General features: G+C 42.7%; 1 protein-coding gene across 6 annotated transcripts in view; it reads right to left on the reverse strand.

Moving 5' to 3' along the window:
* Positions 1 to 1,887, reverse strand: part of igsf9bb (immunoglobulin superfamily, member 9Bb) — a 154,556-nt gene extending 152,669 nt beyond the window's left edge. For all 6 annotated transcript variants that reach the window (XM_056263073.1, XM_056263070.1, XM_056263072.1 and 3 more), the window contains exon 1: positions 1,577 to 1,887. In XM_056263073.1, the coding sequence (XP_056119048.1) occupies positions 1,577 to 1,640 (64 nt within the window). In that variant the 5' untranslated portion in view covers positions 1,641 to 1,887. The remainder of the gene's footprint in view (positions 1 to 1,576) is intronic.
* Positions 1,888 to 23,194: the final 21,307 nt, after the last annotated feature.

The raw sequence follows: 23,194 nt of genomic DNA on the forward strand, positions 1-23,194 counted from the left end.
AATTACATTCGAACAAACACAAAACTAGTTTAAAAGGGGAAAGCTGTTGGGCACATGCTCTTCTCATGAGGGAAGATGGTCTGTTCCTGAAGTGGACTGCTGGAGGTCTCAACAAGTTCAGTGCGGTCAGCTAGCATTGAGCCTTGAGGGCCTACAGTACCTGGAGCCATGCATGAGCTCATGACTCTCAGACTACTGCCTCCCAGTCCTCTGTTTAGACAGAGCAACAAAGCATAGATTTGGCACCTGGCCAGTTTGTGGGCCTGTTTGCCAGCTAACAGCTTGAGACGGGAGGGTGAGGGCAGGGAGAGATCTGCATTAGGGCTGGGATAGTGCAGCGTGGCTCTGACACACAGGAGGGAGACAGTGAGCGAATGCAGCAAAGTGCACAGTCAGAACAGCAAGGTGAAATATGTCTCACTGTCAGATTAAGGGGATGACACAGCTCAAAGGTAAGATGATCACATTCCGCTTTTTATACATAAAAATTAGGGGTTAAATAACACCTACATACAGCAACATATCAAACCACGAATAATGTCTCTCTTGACATAGTAAATGTATAATTAATCATAGTGCATGCAATGAAAAAGTTCTCAAAATGTGACCCAAGATTGGATGCTCCTTGCTGCTACACAGTTAGCAGCCCTCTAGTGGCTAAATTGGAAATTGCAGGGCTATGTGAGTCCATGAACCCAACATTTGAAATAAAGACAGACCACTTATTTAAACTAGTCTGAACTGAGGGTCGGTCAGATTCACAGAACACATCTTGAATTACATTTATGATGGCTCTATTAGAGTGGTCTTGTGTTTAAAAAGCTATAGACATCTGAGGTCAGGAAACGCAGAATATTCATAAAATGAATTACTATAACAACCTATAGCACAAGATGACTGATATATTAAAATACTACTGAGCACAACACCATATTCCTGGTAAAAGCACCTTCAGATGTGTAAATAAAGTTCCCCAATTAATATTTTCAGAGCTTAAATATAGTTCAAACAAAAATGAAAACTTTGTCATCATTTACTCAATCTCATGAGGTTGCAAAACCTAAAGGACAAAATCAGCCTCAGCTAGCTCAAATATACAATGAAAGTGAATGGTAACATATAATTTTGTGCTCGACGAGAAAAAGAAAATCAGTAAATGTTCATTTTGGAGTGATCAATCCCTTTAATTTAATAGAACACACTTAATATGAAGTATACAAGTCTAAAGTTGCTCATGGTATTGAAGAACAGATGAATATGGATGAATTAACAGCTCAAACCCTCGTTTTGCAAGCTCAGATGACTTTTAAAGAAACACAAGCACTTAAACAGAAATGTCACTATGGCATAGCAATAATATTTATGCAAAGAGAAAACTATAATTATTATAATTATAAAAACAAAATAACCCAGAGCTGCTATGCTGTTTACTTTAAAATATTCCACATGATCAAATTAGAATTTAGATATATTATTAGAAATTAACTCAGAATGACACAATCCCAGAATTTTATTTTAAACTCAGCAATATCTCACAACAAACATAAAGCTGTATATAAATTGCACTTCAACTCACCTTGAGCAGCTGTTCCTCTGGTGCTGAATACACTTGCTATCAAAGTGGCCACATACCAAATCATAGTACTATTGCCAACCAGAAAGAAACCTCATCATATCTCAAAGTGCCCCTTTCAATAAATCATTCTTAGCCAAGCCCCTGGACGTTAGACACGCTGTCAGCTGTTGATACCCTTTTAATCATGCCCTGCATACTTTTCTCCGACGGTTCCCTTCATTCTTTCCCTCCCCTTCTTTCCTTTCGCATCCTCTCTCGATGAAATAGAGCACCTGCACCAGCGCACGGCAGCCAGACGCGGCTTGATGGCAATGCCAGCGTGAAACCAAGCATGACAATTTAGCTGTTAGCTCCGCCCCCGCTCTGATTTCATTGGCCAGTGGGGGAGGCGTCGGGGCGGGTATTGGTCGCCTCTCCGTCGCTCTCCATGTAAAAACTGAGAGCACCGCGTTTCAAGGTGAGTTGGAGCGTGAAGTGGCGTCGGGACCGCAGTATCATGCGCAAAAGCGAAGTCGTGTAAGCAGACTGTCGGAGACCCTCCGTAAGCCGCGTGTGGTAAAAGTTAAATGTGTGGAGGGGTAGACGTCAGACTTTCGTGTGGGAAGGAAATCCTCAACCTGTATGCGTCATTCGCATTTTATCCCATCGATTGCACTGCGCGCGGTGTTAGGATTGAGACATTAAACTGGAGCCACACTGAATTATCCGTTAGTAGTGATGTCACTTGAACGTGACATCATGGTTGAAACAAATTTTTAGCTCTAAACTAATTCTAGAAGGAGGCAAGTAACTAGCACTGTAATAATATGACACAGTTATTATGAGTTTTATATATATATATATATATATATATATATATATATATATATATATATATATATATATATATATATATATATATATATACACATCATGAATCAGTCCTCCCAGCTCCAAAAGATGTAGTATAAATGACTCATTACTTGATGGTCACACCAACCTTCCATAATTTAAATGGAAGTTAAATGGAAGTTCCATTTAAATATATAAATAAACAATCTGTCATTTACTCAGCCTTAAGTAATTCTAAATCCACATGCTTTTTTTCTAGCCTACTCAAAACAAAAAACTTTTAAAGAATCTTAACACTCTTTTCCATACAGTAAAAATGCTGGGTTGTTTTAACACAATTTTGGGTCAAATATGGACAAACTTAAACATTCGGTTAAAAATGTAATAAAAAAAAGTAACCCAACCCAGCATTTTTTTAGAGTGTGGTTGCTCATGGTGTCCAGAAGTTGTTAAACATGCATTTCACATTGTTTCCAACTTTAAATATTGAGGGATGATTAAATTTATGTTTTCATTTTGACAAGTTATCTTGTCTATTGCATTTCACTAATTTAGAACATGCTAAAAGGGTCAGATCTGATGCGATGCTATAAAGAGACAGTTTTAAAGTAAAAAAACAACAACAACAAAAAACAGAGAGACAAGTTAGGATTTGTAGAAATAAAAGAGAGTTTTTAAGTGTAGTCCAGTTGAAGAAGTTATGAGATATTGTTGAGTTAGCCAGGTGAACAGATTCTAAGACCACAGACTCGCATTACGAAAGATTAAAAGAAAAGCCCAAGAACTGGCAACACATCACTTTTAACCATGGATAAAATTGCCCCGTTACTTACCCATTCTGTCAATGTGATGGGTAATGGTTATTTGTAGCACAATCTCTGATAGTGACATCTTTAAAAAAGTTGTCCATAAAACCTCTTGCAATAGCTTTATGTAAGGAACGGACATTATTTATTGAAACATCATTTACATCCATGTCCAGTTCACATTCAAAAATAGTGCTCAGACTTGATTTTATCGTTTGGTGACTCACATATTCACCTTTTTTTGTTCCACAGAAAAAAAAAAAATATCAGCTTATGGGTTTGGAACATCATGGGGGTCAGTAAAAATAACAGAATTTCCTCTCAAAGCACTTTATTTTATAAAAGTATTTTAGCTGATACATCTATCATATAGCATATTGTTAAAATTGAGCTACAGTATATGTAATTTATGATCCATATTGTTAGATTTTTTAAATTATGACTTTATACCTAAACATACCCAGTCACGCAAAACATTAAATACATTTTGGCCTTCATGAACATAATTGTTTTTACATAATCAAATGGAAGAGACACAATGTAACTCTAAACTCAATTGTGTATTTCAGATGCGGTCACGTTTCATAACCTCATCATCTGCAGAGAGAAACTGCCACTGAGAATACACACTAATGAAAGACGTAAAGACATCATAGAGGATTGTGAAGATATTTCACTGGTCTTCATTACATCTATATCATGTTCAATGTCAATTGTTATTTATTAATGTATTCAGCTAACAACTTTTGTTAGAGCACTGTCATTTTTGCAACAATCTGCCATGTCAATAAAAAAATAAAAGGACCTAATTGACACAACATGCTGTTTTTTTATGTAAAACCCAAATAGAGGCAGCAATATATAAGACCAGGCCACAATTTGTTAAAATAATATTAATAATAGTAATATTAATAATATGAAGACACTAATATTAATGAATACAAATATTGTTGAAAAGGTTGTTTATAACACCATTAAGGTCCTATATAACATTTTAAAAGCATGGTTCTTTATGGAACCTTATAAAAAGGGTTCTATTTAGCACCAAAAAGGGTTCTGCTTTGTTACAAGCCGAAGAACCCTAATTTGGTACTGTTTAGAACCATTTTTGGGTTTTTCATTGGTTTGATTATCATGTGCACCTGTCATTCATTTCATTGATTGGTTTGTTTGTATTTGAGCTCTGTGTTTCCGTCAGTTCTTTGTATGCCCTTTTCGTCACCTTGCACTGTACAATTGAGGTCTGTGATGTTCCCGCCCTGCCTCCCACTCCCACGTCCTCTGTTCCAAGATGACCAAGAGAGCCGTTCCTAAGAATTCTGCCTATTCCGGTTCAGCCAAGGAGGCCACTTTAGACTGTCGGTTTGTCCAGTATCGGCCAGGAAGGCTGTTGGTTAAACCCCAGCCTGCACTGCCCAGTCCTTCAGCCCTGTCTTCACTGCCTCTCATCAGCTTTTCCTCTCCTTCTACGTTACCTGCTCTGTGTTTCGTGGATCCACCTCGGGCTGATAGTTCACCAGCTCAGCCCATAAGCTGTCAACCCGTTTGCTCCGCCTAGTACCTCCGAGCCCATCACTCCACCTCGGCCCATCGACCTGTCGACCCCACTTTGGCTCCTCGGCTCCACCTGGGACCATCGTCCCTACAGTTCTACCAGGCTTCCCTATCCCTCCGGCTCCACATTGTGGTCACTTTGCCATCGCCATGGAGTTACGGGCCTTCATCTGTGACTCATCCTTTCACCCCTTTGGCTCCGTCAGGCTTCTCCTTCCCTCCGGCTCCACCTCAGTCCTCAGGCGCACCAGCTCCGCCTCAGTCCTCCGGCACCCTGGTTTCACCTTGGCCGCTCGTCCCCACGGCTCCGTCTGGTCTCAGGACCTTCTGTGTTCCCCGGTCTCTTCGGCTCCGCCTGGGTCTCCAACGCCATCAACCTTGTCTCAGTCAGTCATCTCCCTGGTTCTGCCTGTCAAGTCTCCACCATGGCTCCAACCTCCAGTGTACTGCACTTATCCACTGTGTATAAACCCACATTCAATGACACAAGCACTGTTCAGAGGCAATGTAAAAAAAAAAGTTTAATAAAGGTTTTAAATTCTTGTAATCTCTCACTTATTTGTCTCATTTACTGTCAAGTTTTATTCCACCCACTCACCCATATGATTTATTAACCTGCTTGAACATGCAGTTAATAAGTAGGTATTTTTAGGTACAGCTACATTATTTAACAGTAAGATGTGTTTGTTCTCTTACGAGAGTATCTCTCGTACTGCGTAATAGCTTACGCTAGGGGAAAAACTCTTTTCCGCGAGATATTGAAGCCAAAAATTATCCTTAATTTTTTATTAATGTAAAACGCTTTGCAGCAGCAAGCAGACATAGGCGAAACAGCTCGCGCGCCTATTGGTTGCTCTGCAGCAAATGCAGCAGCCTATCGAGAGAGACTCTGCGTGACGTAATGACCAATGGGGGCAATTCGCGCCCATATCGTCACGTCCCGCCAGAAGGGGCGTGGTCTCACCCTATAAATATGCTCGTTAGGCTGATACAAGCTGATTTTTACCTCTTCAGCGAAGCACCACGCATCGCTGGATCCGGAGTGAGAAGCCGCGGCGTCGAAGCAAGCCTTTCAGCGGGACGAGCTCTGGAGTCGCTGGCCTCGCCGCCTTCAACTGCCGTACCTGCTGCGCTTTCCGGCGTTCTATATCCTTTTCATACTCTGTGTGTATTTACTCTGTTGAGAGTGTTTGCTCGCTTACTTGACGCGACTCACACTTCTCTCACAAAAAGAGCTGCGTCTTTTTAAAGATGCCTTCCTGTGGCTCGTGTCGCGCCCCGCTCAGCGATGGAGACCGGCACGTCATCTGTGTTTCCTGCCTGGGTGAGGATCTTGCGGCTCTCGCGCTCGCTGACGGCGGATGCCCTCATTGCGAGCTTTTGCCCATGGTGACTCTGAGGACTCGCCTGGCATCATTCTCCGAGCCTTCACCGCAGCCCGCCGTGGTGCCGCGCCGCAAGAAGCGCCGCGCCCAGCGCGCTCCCGAGCTTTCTCCAGCCCGCCAAAGTTCGCCGGTTCGCCCGCCAGCTTCGCCGGTTTCGCTCGAGTCGCTCACTGACGGACAACGGCCGCCGCCTGCCGCCGCGTCCATCCACGAGTTTGACCCCACCGAGGCGTGTTCTCTTCTGGCATCCGATAGTGAGGATTGGGCGAGCTCCGTGGATCTCCCCTCCGCTAGCGTTTCCCGCCAGCCCACTGGTAAGAGAGCCGGCATTGAGACTGAGCTGATGCGTCTGCTCTCTCAGGCCGTGGAAAGCATTGGCCTCGATTGGGAGGCGCCCGCGCAGCCGCCGCGCAACAGAATGGACGGACGCTTTCTCGGAAATGAAGAGGCTCCGACGAAATCGCGGCCCACGCCCTTCCTCCCGGAACTTCACGAGGAAGTGACTAAATCGTGGAACGCCCCCTTCTCCGCCAGGCTGCGTACCTCTGCCTCTGCTGCTTTCTCCTCGGTGGATGGCGCGAAGGACAGAGGATACCTTTCTGTTCCTCCTGTGGAACCAGCTGTAGCGTCTCATCTCTGCCCGCCCTCCGCTGGACGGCGCGCTCACACGACGCTACCTTCTAAAGCCTGCCGAGTGACGTCAACCATGCACGGTCGCGCTTACACCGCCGCCGGGCAAGCAGTTTCAGCGCTGCACACTATGGCTATCCTGCAGATCTACCAAGCCGACCTTCTCCTTAAATTGGACGAGGAAGGACCCGGAGCGATCTGCGTGGCGGACCTGAGAAGCGCTACAGACCTCGCTCTTCGCGCTACTAAAGCCGCTGCACAGGCCATAGGACGGAACATGGCCTCTCTCACCGTGGCTGAGAGACACTTATGGCTGACGCTGTCCGAGATGACGGAAGCCGAGCGCTCTGTGTTCCTCGACGCGCCCATTTCACAAGCGGGCCTTTTCGGATCTGCCGTCAAAGATTTCGCGGACAGATTCATGGAGGTGCAAAAGACTTCGCAGGCCATGAAGCACTTCCTTCCGAAGCGCTCGAGCTCCGCTGCAGGCCGCTCAAAACAGCCGTCTGCTCGCAGTTCTCAGCCGCAGCCTGCACCGCCCGCCGCCGCCTCTTCACAGCGCCGCCACGCCCGAGACCAAAGACCGCGCTCTCGCTCTGCTGGACGCCGCCCCCCTCAGCGCGGGCCCCGGCCGAGGATTGAGATCAAGCCCGAGGCCTCAAAATCTTCCTAGCCATTCTAGGAATGCGACGGTGTTCAGATCCCGCTGCGGCCGTATTTCCACCAAAACTTCTCGCTCGGTCAGTTCCAAACATCGCGACTGTCCCAGTGTATTTCGCAGTGAGCCAGCCGGTGTCTCAGCCCGTTTGCCTGCGCACAAAAGCCGTTTTTACGGCTACCCAGATAAATCCAATAAAGAGTGCATTTTCTGGTGTTCCGGCCACGGCCGATGGTGTTATAAGTGTTGTAAGAATGCCCACCCAGTGCCCATTCACACACACAGACACAGCCCGCCACTGTGCAGGGCTAGCACAAATAAAATCGACTCCGGTCGATTGTGCAAACAATGTAGTAAACGCGCCCATGTCACCATGCCCGCTCACACTACATGCTGCGTGTCCCTTGGTTTCTGTAAAAACGAAACCAACACACATTCAGTCGGCCATGAACGACAGTGTTTTCAGTGTAATAAATGTGCCCGCAGCCCCGCGCCCACATTTTGTCACAGACACGCCGATTCCTACGGGATCTCCCCCGCTCGCTTTTTCTGCACAATCTGCCATAAAAAAGCTGAGCGCGGTCAGGCCGCCCGCTGTGATCAGCGCGCCCCCCGCCTCGAACGCTGTAAACACGGTGTTGTGTTCCCAGTATGCCCGGGCTCTCGAGCTGCCGTTTTGCCGCGACCAGAGCCCGGATTTCATTCTGCCCCTAGCTATTCATGCAGATGCGTGAATACTACGAAACTACGGTGAAAAACGAAGTGTCTCATCTACTTCGTGCCGAGATAGCGAAACTACTGAGCAAAGGGGCTATAGAACCTTTATCTCAGGCTCAGAGCGAAGGGGGCCTATACAGCAGATATTTTCTGGTACCGAAAAAGGATGGGGGTCTCAGACCCATTTTAGATCTACGACAGCTGAACAGAGTGCTTGTCAAACGCCAGTTCAGAATGCTTACGACCAGGAAAATCCTCGCGCAAGTGCACCACGGGGACTGGTTTATGTCGATAGATCTGAAAGACGCCGATTTCCAAATACAAATAGCGTCCCATCACAGGCGATTTTTGAGATTCGCCTTCGAGGGCCAGGCATATCAATACACAGTCCTGCCGTTCGGCCTGTCCCTAGCACCGCGTACATTTACGAAGTGCGTGGACGCGGCGCTCGCACCCCTGAGACTTCAGGGCATGCGAGTCCTGAACTACTTGGACGATTGGCTGATTCTAGCTCGATCACGATCGGAGCTCATAGAACACAGGGCCGCATTACTCGAGCACCTCGAGGAGCTGGGCCTCACAGTCAATTGGACGAAGAGCTCACTGTCTCCCAGTCAGAAAATTTCCTTTCTGGGAACCGTGTTGGACTCGCTGTCCATGACAGCACGCCTGTCACCAGAGCTCGTGCTAAATATTCAGCGCGGTGTGAAATCCTTCCGCCACGGCGCGATAGTTCCGCTCAAAAGGTTTCAGAAAATGCTGGGGCTGATGGCCTCAGCAGCCTCTGTACTCCAGTTGGGCTTGCTCCGCATGCGCCCACTGCAGATGTGGCTGAAAGCGCGGGTTCCACCCAGGGCATGGACAGCGGGTCTGTTTCGCCTCAGGGTCGACCTTCAGTGTGTTTCAGCTCTGGAACCTTGGAAAATAACCGACTGGTATCAGTCAGGTGTGAGTCTGGGGACCGCTTCGAGTGTGAAGGTGGTGTCTACGGACGCCTCCACCTCGGGGTGGGGAGCGCTGCTCGAGGGCAGACCGCTAGCTGGCCTGTGGTCAGAACGGGAAAAGCTCCTTCACATAAACTGCTTGGAGATGATAGCAGTCGACAAAGCGCTACGGCGTTTTTGTCCCCAGGTAACAGGCCACCACGTCTTGGTCCGGTCGGACAACATGTCAGTGGTGGCATACATAAATCGCCAGGGCGGCGTCAGGTCACGAAACCTTCACAGGCTGACGGAACGCCTCCTGGTCTGGGCTCAGCACAACCTGCTCTCACTGAGAGCGGCGCACGTGCCTGGTCACCTGAATGTGGGACCAGACAGACTGTCCAGAAACAATGTTCCAGCAGGGGAATGGTCGCTGCACCCGCAGACGGTCCAGCTGCTGTGGAAAACGTTCGGCAGAGCACAGGTGGACCTATTCGTGTCCCACGAAAACGCTCATTGCCCGGAGTTTTTCTCGAAAAGCAAGGACGCGCTGGCTCATGTTTGGCCCCGCTGCCCCCTATATGCTTTTCCTCCTGTTTTGCTCCTGCCTCAGGTGTTGGAACGAATCAGAGAGAACGGATGCCCAGTGCTGCTCGTAGCTCCGCTCTGGACAAACCAGACGTGGTTCCCTGCCCTGATGCAGCTGACCAGCACTGCCCCATGGCCTGTACCATTGAGGAGAGACCTCCTCTCTCAGGCGGAGGGCTCGATTTGGCACCCTCGCCCGGAGTTGTGGTCCCTGCACGCATGGGCCATCAACGGGTACCCGCTAGCCTCCCAGAAGGAGTGTTAAACACGATCGCGCAGGCTAGAGCTCCGTCTACCAGGCGGCTCTACTCCTCGAAATGGTCTGTTTTCTCTGCATGGTGTCAAGCCCAGAGCTTTTCACCTGTGGAATGTGGGGTTTCGGAAGTGCTTTCCTTTCTTCAAGAGCTACTGGATAAGGGCAGGACCCCATCCACGCTCAAAGTATATGTGGCGGCCATAGCAACGTTTGCAAAACCGGTGTCTGGCCAGTCGCTGGGGAAAAACGACTTAGTCGTGCGTTTCCTTAGGGGAGCTCGGAGGCTGAACCCTCCCAGGCCCCCTTCAGTCCTGACGTGGGACCTTTCCACGGTCCTGGAGGCCATGAAAGGCGCCCTGTTCGAGCCAATCCAGCTGGTGGACATGAAACACCTGTCGTTCAAAACAGTGTTTCTCATGGCTCTCGCTTCAGTGAAGCGCATAGGGGACTTACAGGCGCTTTCAGTAAGCGCGTCGTGTATGGAGTTTGGGCCTAATGACTCGAAGGTCATTCTCAAACCAAAGCATGGGTATGTCCCGAAATCCCTCAATACACCGTTCAGGGCCCAGGTAATTTCCCTGTCCGCCCTTCCGGTTCTCAGTGAGGAGGAGGATGCGAGTCTCCTTTGCCCCGTCAGGGCATTGAGAGCTTATGTGTCACGCTCGTCTGTTTTCAGACAGACGGAGCAGCTTTTTGTTTTGTTTGGCGGGCGCTCCAAGGGACTCGCCGCCTCAAAACAGAGCCTATCCAGATGGATAGTGGATGCCATTGCGCTCGCTTACTCTGCGAAGGGCCTACAGTGCCCCTTGGGTGTCAGGGCGCACTCCACGAGAGGCGTGGCCTCTTCGTGGGCGTGGTCGAGCGGGGTTTCCCTGCAAGATATCTGTACGGCTGCGGGCTGGGCCTCGCCGTCTACATTTATAAAATACTATAACCTGGAGGTACCCGCCTTACAAGCTAAGCTTTTGGCGGTCTAAAATTCAGTGCTATCTGCCCCGCTGTGCGACCCAGATGCTGAGTTTACTGCAGCCCCATGAGTGTTGACACACGTATGGCCACCCAGATCAGGCTGAAAGCTTTCACCCTGGCTGCGCGTTTTATTGTCATATAATAGCCCCGCTGGGTGCTTTTTTATAGGGAATGACGCTTCCAGCCTCTCTTCCTCCACTCTATGTGAGTTTATGGTGATTATGCATTACATGAGCCCTGGGCTTCGGCCCCCGGGACTTTGGTGTTGGATCCCTGTACGCACGGCGTGTTGCATTGTGTTCCCCTAGCGTAAGCTATTACGCAGTACGAGAGATACTCTCGTAAGAGAACGTACTCGGTTACTAACGTAACCTCGGTTCTCTCTAGAGAGGGAACGAGTACTGCGTATCTTGCCGTGCTTGGAATACGCTCTGGTTCGCTTCAGTGATAAAAACCAGCTTGTATCAGCCTAACGAGCATATTTATAGGGTGAGACCACGCCCCTTCTGGCGGGACGTGACGATATGGGCGCGAATTGCCCCCATTGGTCATTACGTCACGCAGAGTCTCTCTCGATAGGCTGCTGCATTTGCTGCAGAGCAACCAATAGGCGCGCGAGCTGTTTCGCCTATGTCTGCTTGCTGCTGCAAAGCGTTTTACATTAATAAAAAATTAAGGATAATTTTTGGCTTCAATATCTCGCGGAAAAGAGTTTTTCCCCTAGCGTAAGCTATTACGCAGTACTCGTTCCCTCTCTAGAGAGAACCGAGGTTACGTTAGTAACCAAGTACGTTTTCCCTGAGGTGAAAAGATGAAGATATGTTTTCCCTCAGGTAAGAAATGCACATATATGTTGGGTTTGACACCAGCTGCAAAGTGCTATGCAATCATCTGAACTGAAAATAACACACAGGCCTCAAAACTATCTCGATTTCCATAACCATTTTATAGCTGAAGGGCAGATAAGGATATTCAGCCCTACAACTCACCTTTAGATAGGTCATTATAATGTGGTTTAGGAAACCATGCTTAATTCGTTTTTTTGTTTGTTACGCAGCTTGTTGCAGTTATCTTAGACTTACAGTTTTTCTCCATTGGTTTGGCTCATTTCTTGAAACAGAAATTACATTCTCAAAACTCTAAGATCATTTGGCAAAACAGTCTTACAGTTCAGCACAACACCATGGTTCACCTGAAAAAAGCTCATACCTCTCCCAAAACAGTTCACTCATGTGTCAAAACTAAATTTCCTTCTCATTTAAACAGTCAGTGCCCCCAAAATGCTTCGTCCCTTTGGCATTGTGTAAGCCCTGCAAGTCAAAATGTTTAGATGTTTTGTCACTATGCAGAAGACCATTGAAATATCCTTTATGTCCACCTTTCAGTCTTAGCCCAGTCCTTTATTGACAATGGTTACTATAAATTTTTTTGTCTAGCTAACAGAATACAATTGTGTATAAAACTGAAAAAATAAATAAATAGGATTTTAGGGTAAGAGTAGCCTGCAAGGTTTGACATCACACATTGCACTCATACTGCCAAGGAAATTGTAACCATTATCATTCACACACATAAAGTAACTTCCATACATCAGAGTAAAAAGAAAATGTATACAGCATAATATACTGTAATATAAACACACAAACAAAAAACAATGAAAATTATATACAGCCTATAGTGCTGTAAATAAAGCTGGAGTTTCACAACTACTGTAACAGTTCTTCACTGGTCGCTGTCCTCACCCTCCCTCTCCTGACCACCGTACTCTATCGTCCACGGTGTCTTCGTGCTCCTCGGCCTCTTCCCCCTATTCCACCACCACGCACCCTTACTCCTCTTCCTCCTCCTCTTCTTCTTCCTCCTCCTCTTCCTCGAGCAGGCAGTTGCCCTTGTTCATTTACTTGGCCAGGTGCCTCCATGTTCAGAAACTGTACTGGTCCTGCATGGTCAAGCTCTTTACAAACATGTTTGGGAGCATTCACAGTCATGGACAGCACCTGTCAGGTAACTAAACATACTGTTTGATTGGTCATCTGAGATGTGTGAAACTCCTTTGTTAGTCAAGTTAGTTTCACCTGACTGTCAATTGCTGTAATAAATTTATCAAATTGTTCCAAGGGATTCATATATGGTATTCATGGTATTATGTTCTTGACTAATTTTGACAATTGAACAGACTATTGTGCATGTGATGACTTATACAATGAAATGACGCTGACAAGTTTTGGAGCGAACAACCATTAGACTGAGAATCAACAATCAGTTTAGATCAACAAGATCTATTCACTTGGAAATTGTGCTAAATGTCAGCTACCTGTACTTAATCATTTGCAAAGATGTACTGAGACATTGAGACATGTACTTAGATATTTGCAATTTGATGAAATGAATGAGAAATTCAATTCTGTTGTGAACAATTGCCAAGTGGTTTGGAGGTTTGTCCATGTTGTTTTGAGAATGTAATTTCTGTTTCAAGAAATGAGCCAAACCAATGGAGAAAAACTGTAAATCGATTTGATTTATTACACAAGTGAACGTTCAGTAATGAAAATGAAGAATCAAGGAAAAGTAGGGCAAAGTATCTATCAGCATTTTCAGATTCAGTTTTATTCTTATTTACGTTTGATCCTTCGATTTAAGTTTTTTATTCAAAGCTGATTCATTAGGATATATTTAATTTATTATGTCAATTTTGCAAATGGGCATGGTCTTGGTTTGTGATTTTTCACACTGAAGTATGTGAGAGTGTGGGTTAAACTCTCTACTGATGTTGATGATAAATGGGTTAGGAACCACCTTAACCTTTAAAAACCTGTCTGTGCTGTAATGCGCACAAACAATATGTTTCAGAGATACAGATCAGCCTATTTATAGAAATAGCCTTTCTTTGGGATATATATTTTTTCTTTAGTGTACTACGGTGGTCTATATACAACACCAAACTTTTGATTTGAGATCCATGCTGTTGTATATAACATATTTATGCAGCGTTGCCATCATCTTGGACTTATGTCGGCACTACTGATTGATTTGATTTATGAGTGAACGTGTTCCATAATGGGTTTTTTTTAGATAAAGTGAGTTGGATATCAATCAGCATGTTCAGAATTAGTTCAATTCTGACTCACAAGCTTTCATGCTGATTCATTGGGGTATATTGTCAATTATTTCTCTACTAATGGTGTAAATTGTGCATGGCAGTGATTCACACTTACAACTTGTCATTTTGAACAATTCATGAAAAGAAGAGGCTTCATTAGAGTCATTTAGCATACAAATTTGTTTTTTATTTCCAGCTTTCCAGTGGGTTAACTTAAAATCATAGTTCACCAAAAAATAAATATTCTGTCATCATTTACTCACCATGTCTTTCCAAACCTGCATGACTTTATCTGGAACACAAAAGAGGTTTTGAGTTTGAGTGTGTGTGTGTGTGTGTGTGTGTGTGTGTGTGTGTGTGTGTGTGTGTGTGTGTGTGTGTGTGTGTGTGTGTGTGTGTGTGTGTGTGTGTGTGTGTGTGTGTGTGTGTGTGTGTGTGTGTGTGTGTGTGTGTGTGTGTGTGTGTGTGTGTGTGTGTGTGTGTGTGTGTGTGTGTGTGTGCGTGTGTGTTGTCCATATGTCAATGCATGGGGTCCGATGTTGTTTTTAACCCCAACATTCTTCAAAATATTGTTCCACAAAAGAGGTTTAGAACAATATGAGAGTGATTAAATGATGACAAGATTTAAAATTTTTTGGCTGAACTATTTCTTTAAAGGGTATGTTTAAAATGCTGACCAGAAAATCAGGAGCACTCTGTATAATAAGAATTCATATTAAATGTGCATGCATCATAAATTAGCTCCTCCGGGCATGAGGCTGTAGTAGCTCTGAGTCGTGAAATGCTTTAAACTTTTCATATGTACCCACAGGGGACAATAAATAAGACTTTTGTGTTTTTCCACTCCATTAGAAGATTTGCATATATCAAAAGAACAGCAGATGCTCTGCATTATAGTTTGTCAGTTCTCTGTGCTCAGGGCGCATTTGGACAGTCTGGCATTTCATGAAATGTTAACCACTGTCGAATTGACAAATACAAGAATGCAAATCATCTATGGCTAGGCTCTTGTGTTCCATAAGAAATACAAAGACAACAGATAAACAGCTTGCCAGCATACTGGCTAATGTTAGTGCTGCTTGTGGCTGGATGTTTTCACTCTCTGATACATACAGAGGCAACACACAAAAACTGGTGATAAAATGACTTCAGATGTTCTTTTTTTATCAGATAATTATTTGATGATAATTTAAATCAATTTGATATCATTTCAGTTTGTGACATCATTATGGTTTTATGAATGTTGAGCATAGTTAAACCTAGTTACTGTCACGAGACATATAGCAATTAAACAGAAAGCAACCTCAGAAAGGGTTTTGACTTCGGCTTGGCTTTGTTTGCGCTGTGAACAATGCCAATGAATGGGGAATAAGCAGTATGTGGACCTCATTCCAAAAATGTTGATTTGTGTTAAAATGCAACTCTGGTGTTACAATTATTTATCCATCCCTCATGGTTTCCCTTAAAAGTAATTGCAATTGATCAGAGCAACTCATTTGATCAATGTCATTGATTCCTCGATTAGAAAGACAAACATATCTTCTCATTAGGTGTTTTTTTATACATGGTAAATTGAGTTAAGAAATTAGTGCAGCTATTGCAGAAATTAAATCTCTGATGCTATTTTCACAGTCTTTGTGTCCACTTCCAAATAGAGTAAATGTGCAGACAGCAAATGAGCAACAGACGCGTCTAAACAATAGTAAACAAGAAACCAGTTTGGTAAAATGACATGAAGTTATGCTCTTTATCTGATTAATCTCATTACCCAACAAATCAGGAAGATCTTATCACAGAAAATGGTACAGTAGTGCAGAACAGGAGTTGCATGCGTTAGCACCATGTTAGGGCCTTATTGACAAAATGCACCACATATGGGGAGGGGACTATCGATCCTCCTCTTCCCTCTTTAATGCTTTCTCATAGTTCTCAGATTCAATCGCTAGTACACTTTTCTGCATACAGCTTCCTAATAGATCATCCCATGATGTTGAAAAAAAGTGAGTGTCCAAAAAGACCACATTGAAAATGTGGGATTTAAAAGTTTTATTTTATTTCTATTGTAATGTACACTGTAAAAAAACTTAACTCATTATTTTGTGTTATCTTTTTGCATGTTTTTTTTTTTTTTAAGTTTAACTAACTTATTTCGATAAGTTGAGGACAAGAAAACTTAAAATTTCTTGTTGTCTGGACAATCTAGTTATCTCTACACAAAAAAATAAGTTGAAATAACTAAATTGCTAAAATATTTTTTACAGTGTATCAAAGTAAATGTAAACTCTCTTTCTCTCTCTCAGATGTTTGGACACTTACATAAGTGCTGAGGATGTGTGTGCACACTCACCCTTAGCACATTTGTAATTGTATCTGTGTTTACCCATTTTGTTTACAGTGGCTTGAATGTCTTGTTTCCAAAAACTGCATCCACAATAAGCTCTTTCATTTATAAATGACCTCTTGCTGTAATCTACTGTATGGGATGTTTAAAGCTAGTTGATTAGTGGTCAGCTGTTTAAGTTCTACACATTTTCAACATCTGTACAATAAAGGGCACCTTTAAATGCACCTTTGAACTAGTCAAAGTAAATGGTAAATGGTAAATGGACTGCATTTATATAGCGCTTTCACAGACCCAATGGCCACCAAAGCGCTTTACAATTTGCCTCACATTCACCCATTCACTCACTCATTCATACACCGACGGGCGACGGCAGCCATGCAAGGCGCCATCCAGCTCGTCGGGAGCAGCTGGGGTTAGGTGTCTTGCTCATGGACACCTCGACACTTGGTCAGGTGGAACCGAGGATTGAACCACCAACCTTCCGGTTTGTAGACAACCCACATGAACCACTGAGCCACTGCCGCCCCCTGTAATCAGCCTGTAAAGTAATCCCTGTTCATTCTGGTCAGGGTTGAGCAAATGATTGCATAGCTGTTAGCTGGCACTGCTCCACCCCTGTGCCCATGGGAAGTCTGGCATACATGCCTGGCTGTGGCACTTTGGATTTGGGGATGGGGGGTGTAAAGTAGGTCATATGGACTCCTGTCAGCTACAGTCTGCTCGTGACCAACACCCCCTACCAGTAATTCATAGCCCTACTCAAAAGCATCAGCTCTCTCAGTTTAGTTGGACTGTGTTTGGACTATAACCATAGTAACTGTGAGTACCTGTGGTGAAAGCACAGAATCAGCCCTAATGATCAATATGTCGGGTCGTTATGTGTCAGTGGCAACTGTCCTCTAGTTATTACCAGCATGTTAGATTTTACTACAGCGAACACAAACTGTAAATATGTGCATAATTCAAGGTCACTGCGGTTTTTTGGTGCTGTCACATCACATATAAAGATGTCATAGCCCAAGTGTGTAATTCATGTCCAACATTATGTGAACCGACTTTTCCAATAATGATTAGCCTGAAAAAATCAGACATCTGTGAATTTTTCAACAAAATACTGTTTTAAGTTAATTATGATTTGTCATGCATATGGCAGGCTGGATTTTTAAAAAGTTAAACTTAAGATATGAAAGGTGTAATGGAATTACGTGATACAAAATCACACTTACAATGACTCTTACTTTACTTTTAAATGTCAGTCCTTCCGGATAGGGCGTATTTTTTTTTACTATATTCATATTACCAATTAGCTTCTGATATTTCTGGGAGGGAGGGAGGGAGGGATGGATGGATGGATGGATGGATGGATGGATGGATGGATGGATGGATGGATGGATGGATGGATGGATGGATGGATGGATGGATGGATGGATGGATGGATGGATGGATGGATGGATGGATGGATGGATGGATGGATGGATGGATGGATGGATGGATAGATAGAAATTAAATATGCTGCAGAATGTGCTGTGTTGGCTAATAGTGAACTGCATAAGGATTTTCTTCAATTATGTAGACTACTCGTCTCTACGCAGTACAATCTGCTTCCGATGGTGCAGTATGCCAAATTCCTTAAGGAATAAGATGCATTTCTCATGGTAACAGTTTGAGACAGGCTGATTGTGCGGAGATGAAGTGCTTCACATAATGCATTTCAGATTCATGAGTAAGTAAAACTATATATAGTGTACTTACATACTGGATGCTTGAGTATTGAGGTGAAAATCCTACTTGTGGCACTCGTTGGTTTCTAAAGCATTGCTGTAATGGCTGGTTGAAGACAGGGTGAGTTGAGGAGGGGCTGGTCAGTTGCCCTCTGGACGTAATGCTCTCAAAAGTAGAGTGCAGTTATTTTGAGTAATGCGTCCTGATCTTGCAGGGTATCTGTGTGTATAAAACAGCCCCTCAAGCTGTATCAGACCAAAAGTAATAGTTTATTGTATTTTGATATTTTAACAGCCCAAGCATACAGAATATGTAGAATGATGCATCAATCAAATTCATAAGGAAATAAATAATTTTCACAGTGGATTCCAAGTGATCAAGAGGTTCCAATTACATGTAACGTACGGCAAAGACGTACATCTGAGTCAATGAGGAGGGAAGTCAGCGAGGGAAGGGCACTATAAAAGCAAAGTGAAACGCAGCCTGAGTCATTGAATCGTTTACTTAACTCAGGGGTAGGCAAGTTCGGTCCTAGACAGCCGCTGTCCTGCAGAGTTTGGCTCCAACACTGAAAAAAAACCTCTCCTGCCTATAGCTTTAGTAATCCTAAAGACATTGATTAGCTTGTTCAGGTGTGTTTGATTAGGGTTGGAACTAAATTCTCTCTCTAGGACCGAACTTGCAAATACTGTACGTCAGTGAGATTAGCTTAAAGCATAGAATCTGGGCCAAAAAGCAAAACGTGTCCCCTGTGAGCACATAGAGTATTGCGCTAGCATTTTTTATTCATAAAAACCTACAATGAGCTAATTGAAAAAAGAGGGAGGGAAATCAACTGCCCTGTAATAATTGCCATGGATGATGGATCTATGAAGCAATGAGATTGATTATTTTATGATGAACTATCCAAAAAAGAGGTCAGTGCAATTGAATTATAAAATACACCAGATATGCCCCGGTGAATAGTTAACAGATTTTATTCCATTGTTCTTATAATATGTACAATATTATAGCAACAGTACCTATATAGGACAGCAGTATTACATCGCCTTAAATTGTCCTGCTGTCATATATAATGAGAGTATATAATCAGAGGTAATTGTGAAGGAGCACCATTCAGCAAACATACAGAGAGAAGAAGCTCTGCGGACTGTAATCGGATAAAGCTCAGTGGCAGGGCTCATTGCAGGTTTAAGCCATGGCTTGATCCATTGCTTGGCAAACACTGTGTATCATGCAAGCCTGATAAACAACCATTTTCCTTCATTTGGGGACATATTTTGAATGATCTGGAGACAAAGCCAAATTAGAAAACGTGGTGCCTGAGATCATCAATTGATGCAGACATCTATGTAGCCACATACAGTATGATTGTTGTGTATTGCTCTTTTTACGTACAGTTTTGAATATACACTGTCAGTTTAGAAATGCGTGTCTCAGTGATGTTCAAGAGATGAAATCAATATAAAAAAAATGACAGCCTCTGTAAAGTTACAGATAATTATCTTATCTTTATTATGTCTTTATATCTTATTATTCATATTATTACTATATTATCTTATTTAAATATATCTTATTTATTGTCTATTATATACAATAATTTATTAATGATTTATTTTCCTACTTATTTTGTGTTCCTTTTCGTCTTTTTGTTGTATTTATTTTTATGAGGTGCTTTGTTACTGATGGTAAAGTAATTGTCAAAATGTAGGAACACAAAATAAGTAGGAAAATAAATAATTAATAAATTATTGTATATAATAGACAATAAATAAGATATATTTAAATAAGATAATATAGTAATAATATGAATAATAAGATATAAAGACATAATAAAGATAAGATAATTATCTGTAACTTTACAGAGGCTGTCATTTTTTTTAATTTTTGGACCAATTTCCACCCTTTTAGAATGAAATGGGAAACTTTTAGCGTCACCTTTCAGATTCATATGTAAATATATATTCCCGTTACATGTGAAACCAGTAGCAGAGCTGAGTGCTTCATTGCTCACACACCAGCTTGCAGGTTTGGTGTCGTGTCCATTATATTTTTAACAACCCCATCTTTCAATAACAACCTTGTCAAATATTGCATTACATTGTGACAGGTTCATAAAACAGTCAGTGCTGTAATGTGTCGCAAAAGCTCTTAAGATCAGGCTGGAATGATCAGGGACCTTAAAAATAAACTCGTTTTTAACATTGGGATCCTTCAGAAGTATAAATACAGAGCGGCAGATGATAATAAACAGCTAAGAATAATTTGATGAACTTTCACACGTTAGTTCATCTGGTGTTGTGATCTCAACACTACGTTTCTCTTTTATCTTGCTGTTTTATATTTTGGGGGAGATTCCCATTCCTTCTCTTTTTGTCAATGCAATCGCAGAGCTTTACCAGCAGATGATGTATGAAAATGATTGATGCCTTCAAAGGACACTCAGTTTTGGTTACACAAATGTTGATGAGCAAGATAGCCATAAACCCACGAGCGACTCATGTTTGAATAGTGTTAAGCTTCTAAATGTAAGATAAATGGGAAATACCAAGTCAGTGACATTTTGTAGAGAACAGTATATTAACAGTAAACAAGAATTGAGAGTAATAGTGCTCGTAAGCAGCAGAAACTGTCAGTTTATTTTTACCATGCTGTTATTCAGCATTTAATAACAGTATACTGCAGCACTCCTGTCTCATCGACAATAAGATACGCTCTCTTCCTGCATATAAAACACTTGATTACATCATAATTTGGTGCCAGGATAGTACACGCTGTTCTCCACTAAATCTTTGTCATTTCATTGTGATTCAGTTAGAAGCACAGATCCCACGACTGTCCTCAGTGTCAATCTCTAGCATTGCCATAGTTACTATCTCCTCTTAAAGGCGATGCTTCAATATGACTGTAAATTTCACTCTGCTCATTCCTAATAATGCTGACACAAATGCCAGCCTTTATGGATTCTTTCTCAGTAATATGGCCCTGGGTCTGGATTACAGGCCTATAATTCTTATTGACAGGCTAAAGGTGCAAATATGATTTATTACAGAGAGCAAGAAACATCCTCAGATAGCCCTGCCACAGGCACATTGATTCTGGGAAGTGTATATAAAAAAATCACTAGAAACTGTGATTGAAACTGCAGATAAACATGCCCACATTATACAATGGGATTCAAAAGACCACTAGTAAAAATTCGGTGTCACTTTATTTTGATGGTCCCTTTAACACATTATGTTGACTAAGTATAACGTTGCGCCTTCATGGCTACTAACTCTCATTAGAGTGTTAGTAGAGTATTAGTAGACTGATAGGGTTAGGGTTAGAATAAGTTGACATGTAGTTGCAAAGTTACTTATAGTCAACAGAATGTTCAAAAGGGACCATCAAAATAAAGTCTACTATTTTGCATTATTGTCTAATTCAAAGTGCATAAAACTGTTAACTTACATGTTTAATTATAGAAAACCTTTATAGAAATTTTTAATTAATTAATTTGTTTGTTTGTTTGTTTGTTTTAGGACTCAACTGCTGCTATGGAACCACTGTGATCATACATACTGACTGGTCATTGTGACGTAGAGGCGGAGACGGTCGAATCCATTTGCAGATATTTATTAAAGGTGATGACAGACTGAGAACAAGCCAACAGAAACACAAAAGTAGTCAAGGGAAATCCAGAATCGAAGTCAAACTCGCAAAGGTCAGAGGCAGGCGGCAAAGGTTCACACAATGAATTCAGAGTCCAAACACAAGAGAACAAGTCCAAGCACAGAGAAACACGAGATACAAACTGAGACAGGGTTTGGGTAAAACAATACTTCACAAATGGGCACAGAACAGAACAGTCCAGATAAAGGGTGGCTGAGGGTGCACAGGTGAGACTGATGAAAGCATGATGAGGTGATTAGGGAAATGAAGTCCTAATATGCAGGAGAGAGGGATCTAGTGAAACCAGGAGGAGGCGTTGTCGTGCGTTCTGTGACAGTCATAAATAAATGTATATAATAATAATATTTTTAATAATTATAATGCAAATATTTATTATTATTAAAATTATACTATTGTCACACGTATAGCCTGTTTTGGATTTTGTGTCTCCTGCATTTTGCCTTAGTTCCAAATCATCGTTAGTTTCCTTGGTTATTAATTAATTCACGCACCTGTTCTGTTTTCCATTGATTACCCTGTCTGTATCTAAGCCCTCAGTTCATTGTCCAGTGTCGTCTTTATCCAGCGCAGTCTCATCCCAAGACGTCATATAACTGACGTCTTGGGACGTCTTTTGACCATACGTCAATATCCGCCTTTTTAGGGTACCCTTAAACGTCGGTTAGATGACGTTATCGGATCCTAACTCTACCCCAGACCTAAACCTACCCCTAAACCTACCCCGTCACCTAACTGACGTTAAAGGTAAAGCGTCAGTTGTATGACGTCCCAGGATCGTCATAAACCGACGTTTAAGGGTACCCTAAAAAGGCGGATATCGACGTATGGTCAAAAGACGTCCCAAGACGTCAGTTATATGACTTCTTGGGATGAGACTGTGTTACTTTATCTCATGTGGTTGTGTGTTAGTTTTCTCCTGCGATCTCCTGTGTGTATCTTAGTGGATTAATAAAGAAGTCTTTGTTTGTATTCTCCTATGTTTTGCGGTTACTACAACCACCAGAACGAAACAACTAATCATAACTATTATAATTAAAAATAATGATTAAAATATATGAAAAAAACCTTTATTAGTTTAATAACATTTTCTTAGTTTGCAGTTAATAATAAAATGGAAATTGTTTATTTGAAAGTGTTTTCTCTGGTGTTATTACTTTCATCCCAAAGTTTGTTTCCTAAAGCTGGCATCTCATCACACACGACTGTCTGTCCCCCTTTCGGTTCTTATTTTAAAATATTGAAATCATGTCTCCCAGCCCATTGATCCTCAGAAGAACACAAACACACTTGTTTCTGCAGTTTACAGTTTCTAGATTAATTTTTAATTGCTGTATTCAAAGTGGAAAGTCTGCTCTGAGATTCAAACAGGCCTTGAGCATCGCTGCTGTTTTGTTGGAGTGACAGAAAAGTGAATGAGTTAGTTTACTTGTTGACACATGTCAACAACAGCATCTACAAAC

This window comes from Rhinichthys klamathensis, unplaced genomic scaffold (assembly GCF_029890125.1).
Source record: "Rhinichthys klamathensis goyatoka isolate OS25496 unplaced genomic scaffold, OSU_Roscu_1.1 h1tg000197l_1, whole genome shotgun sequence".
NCBI lineage: Eukaryota > Metazoa > Chordata > Actinopteri > Cypriniformes > Leuciscidae > Rhinichthys > Rhinichthys klamathensis.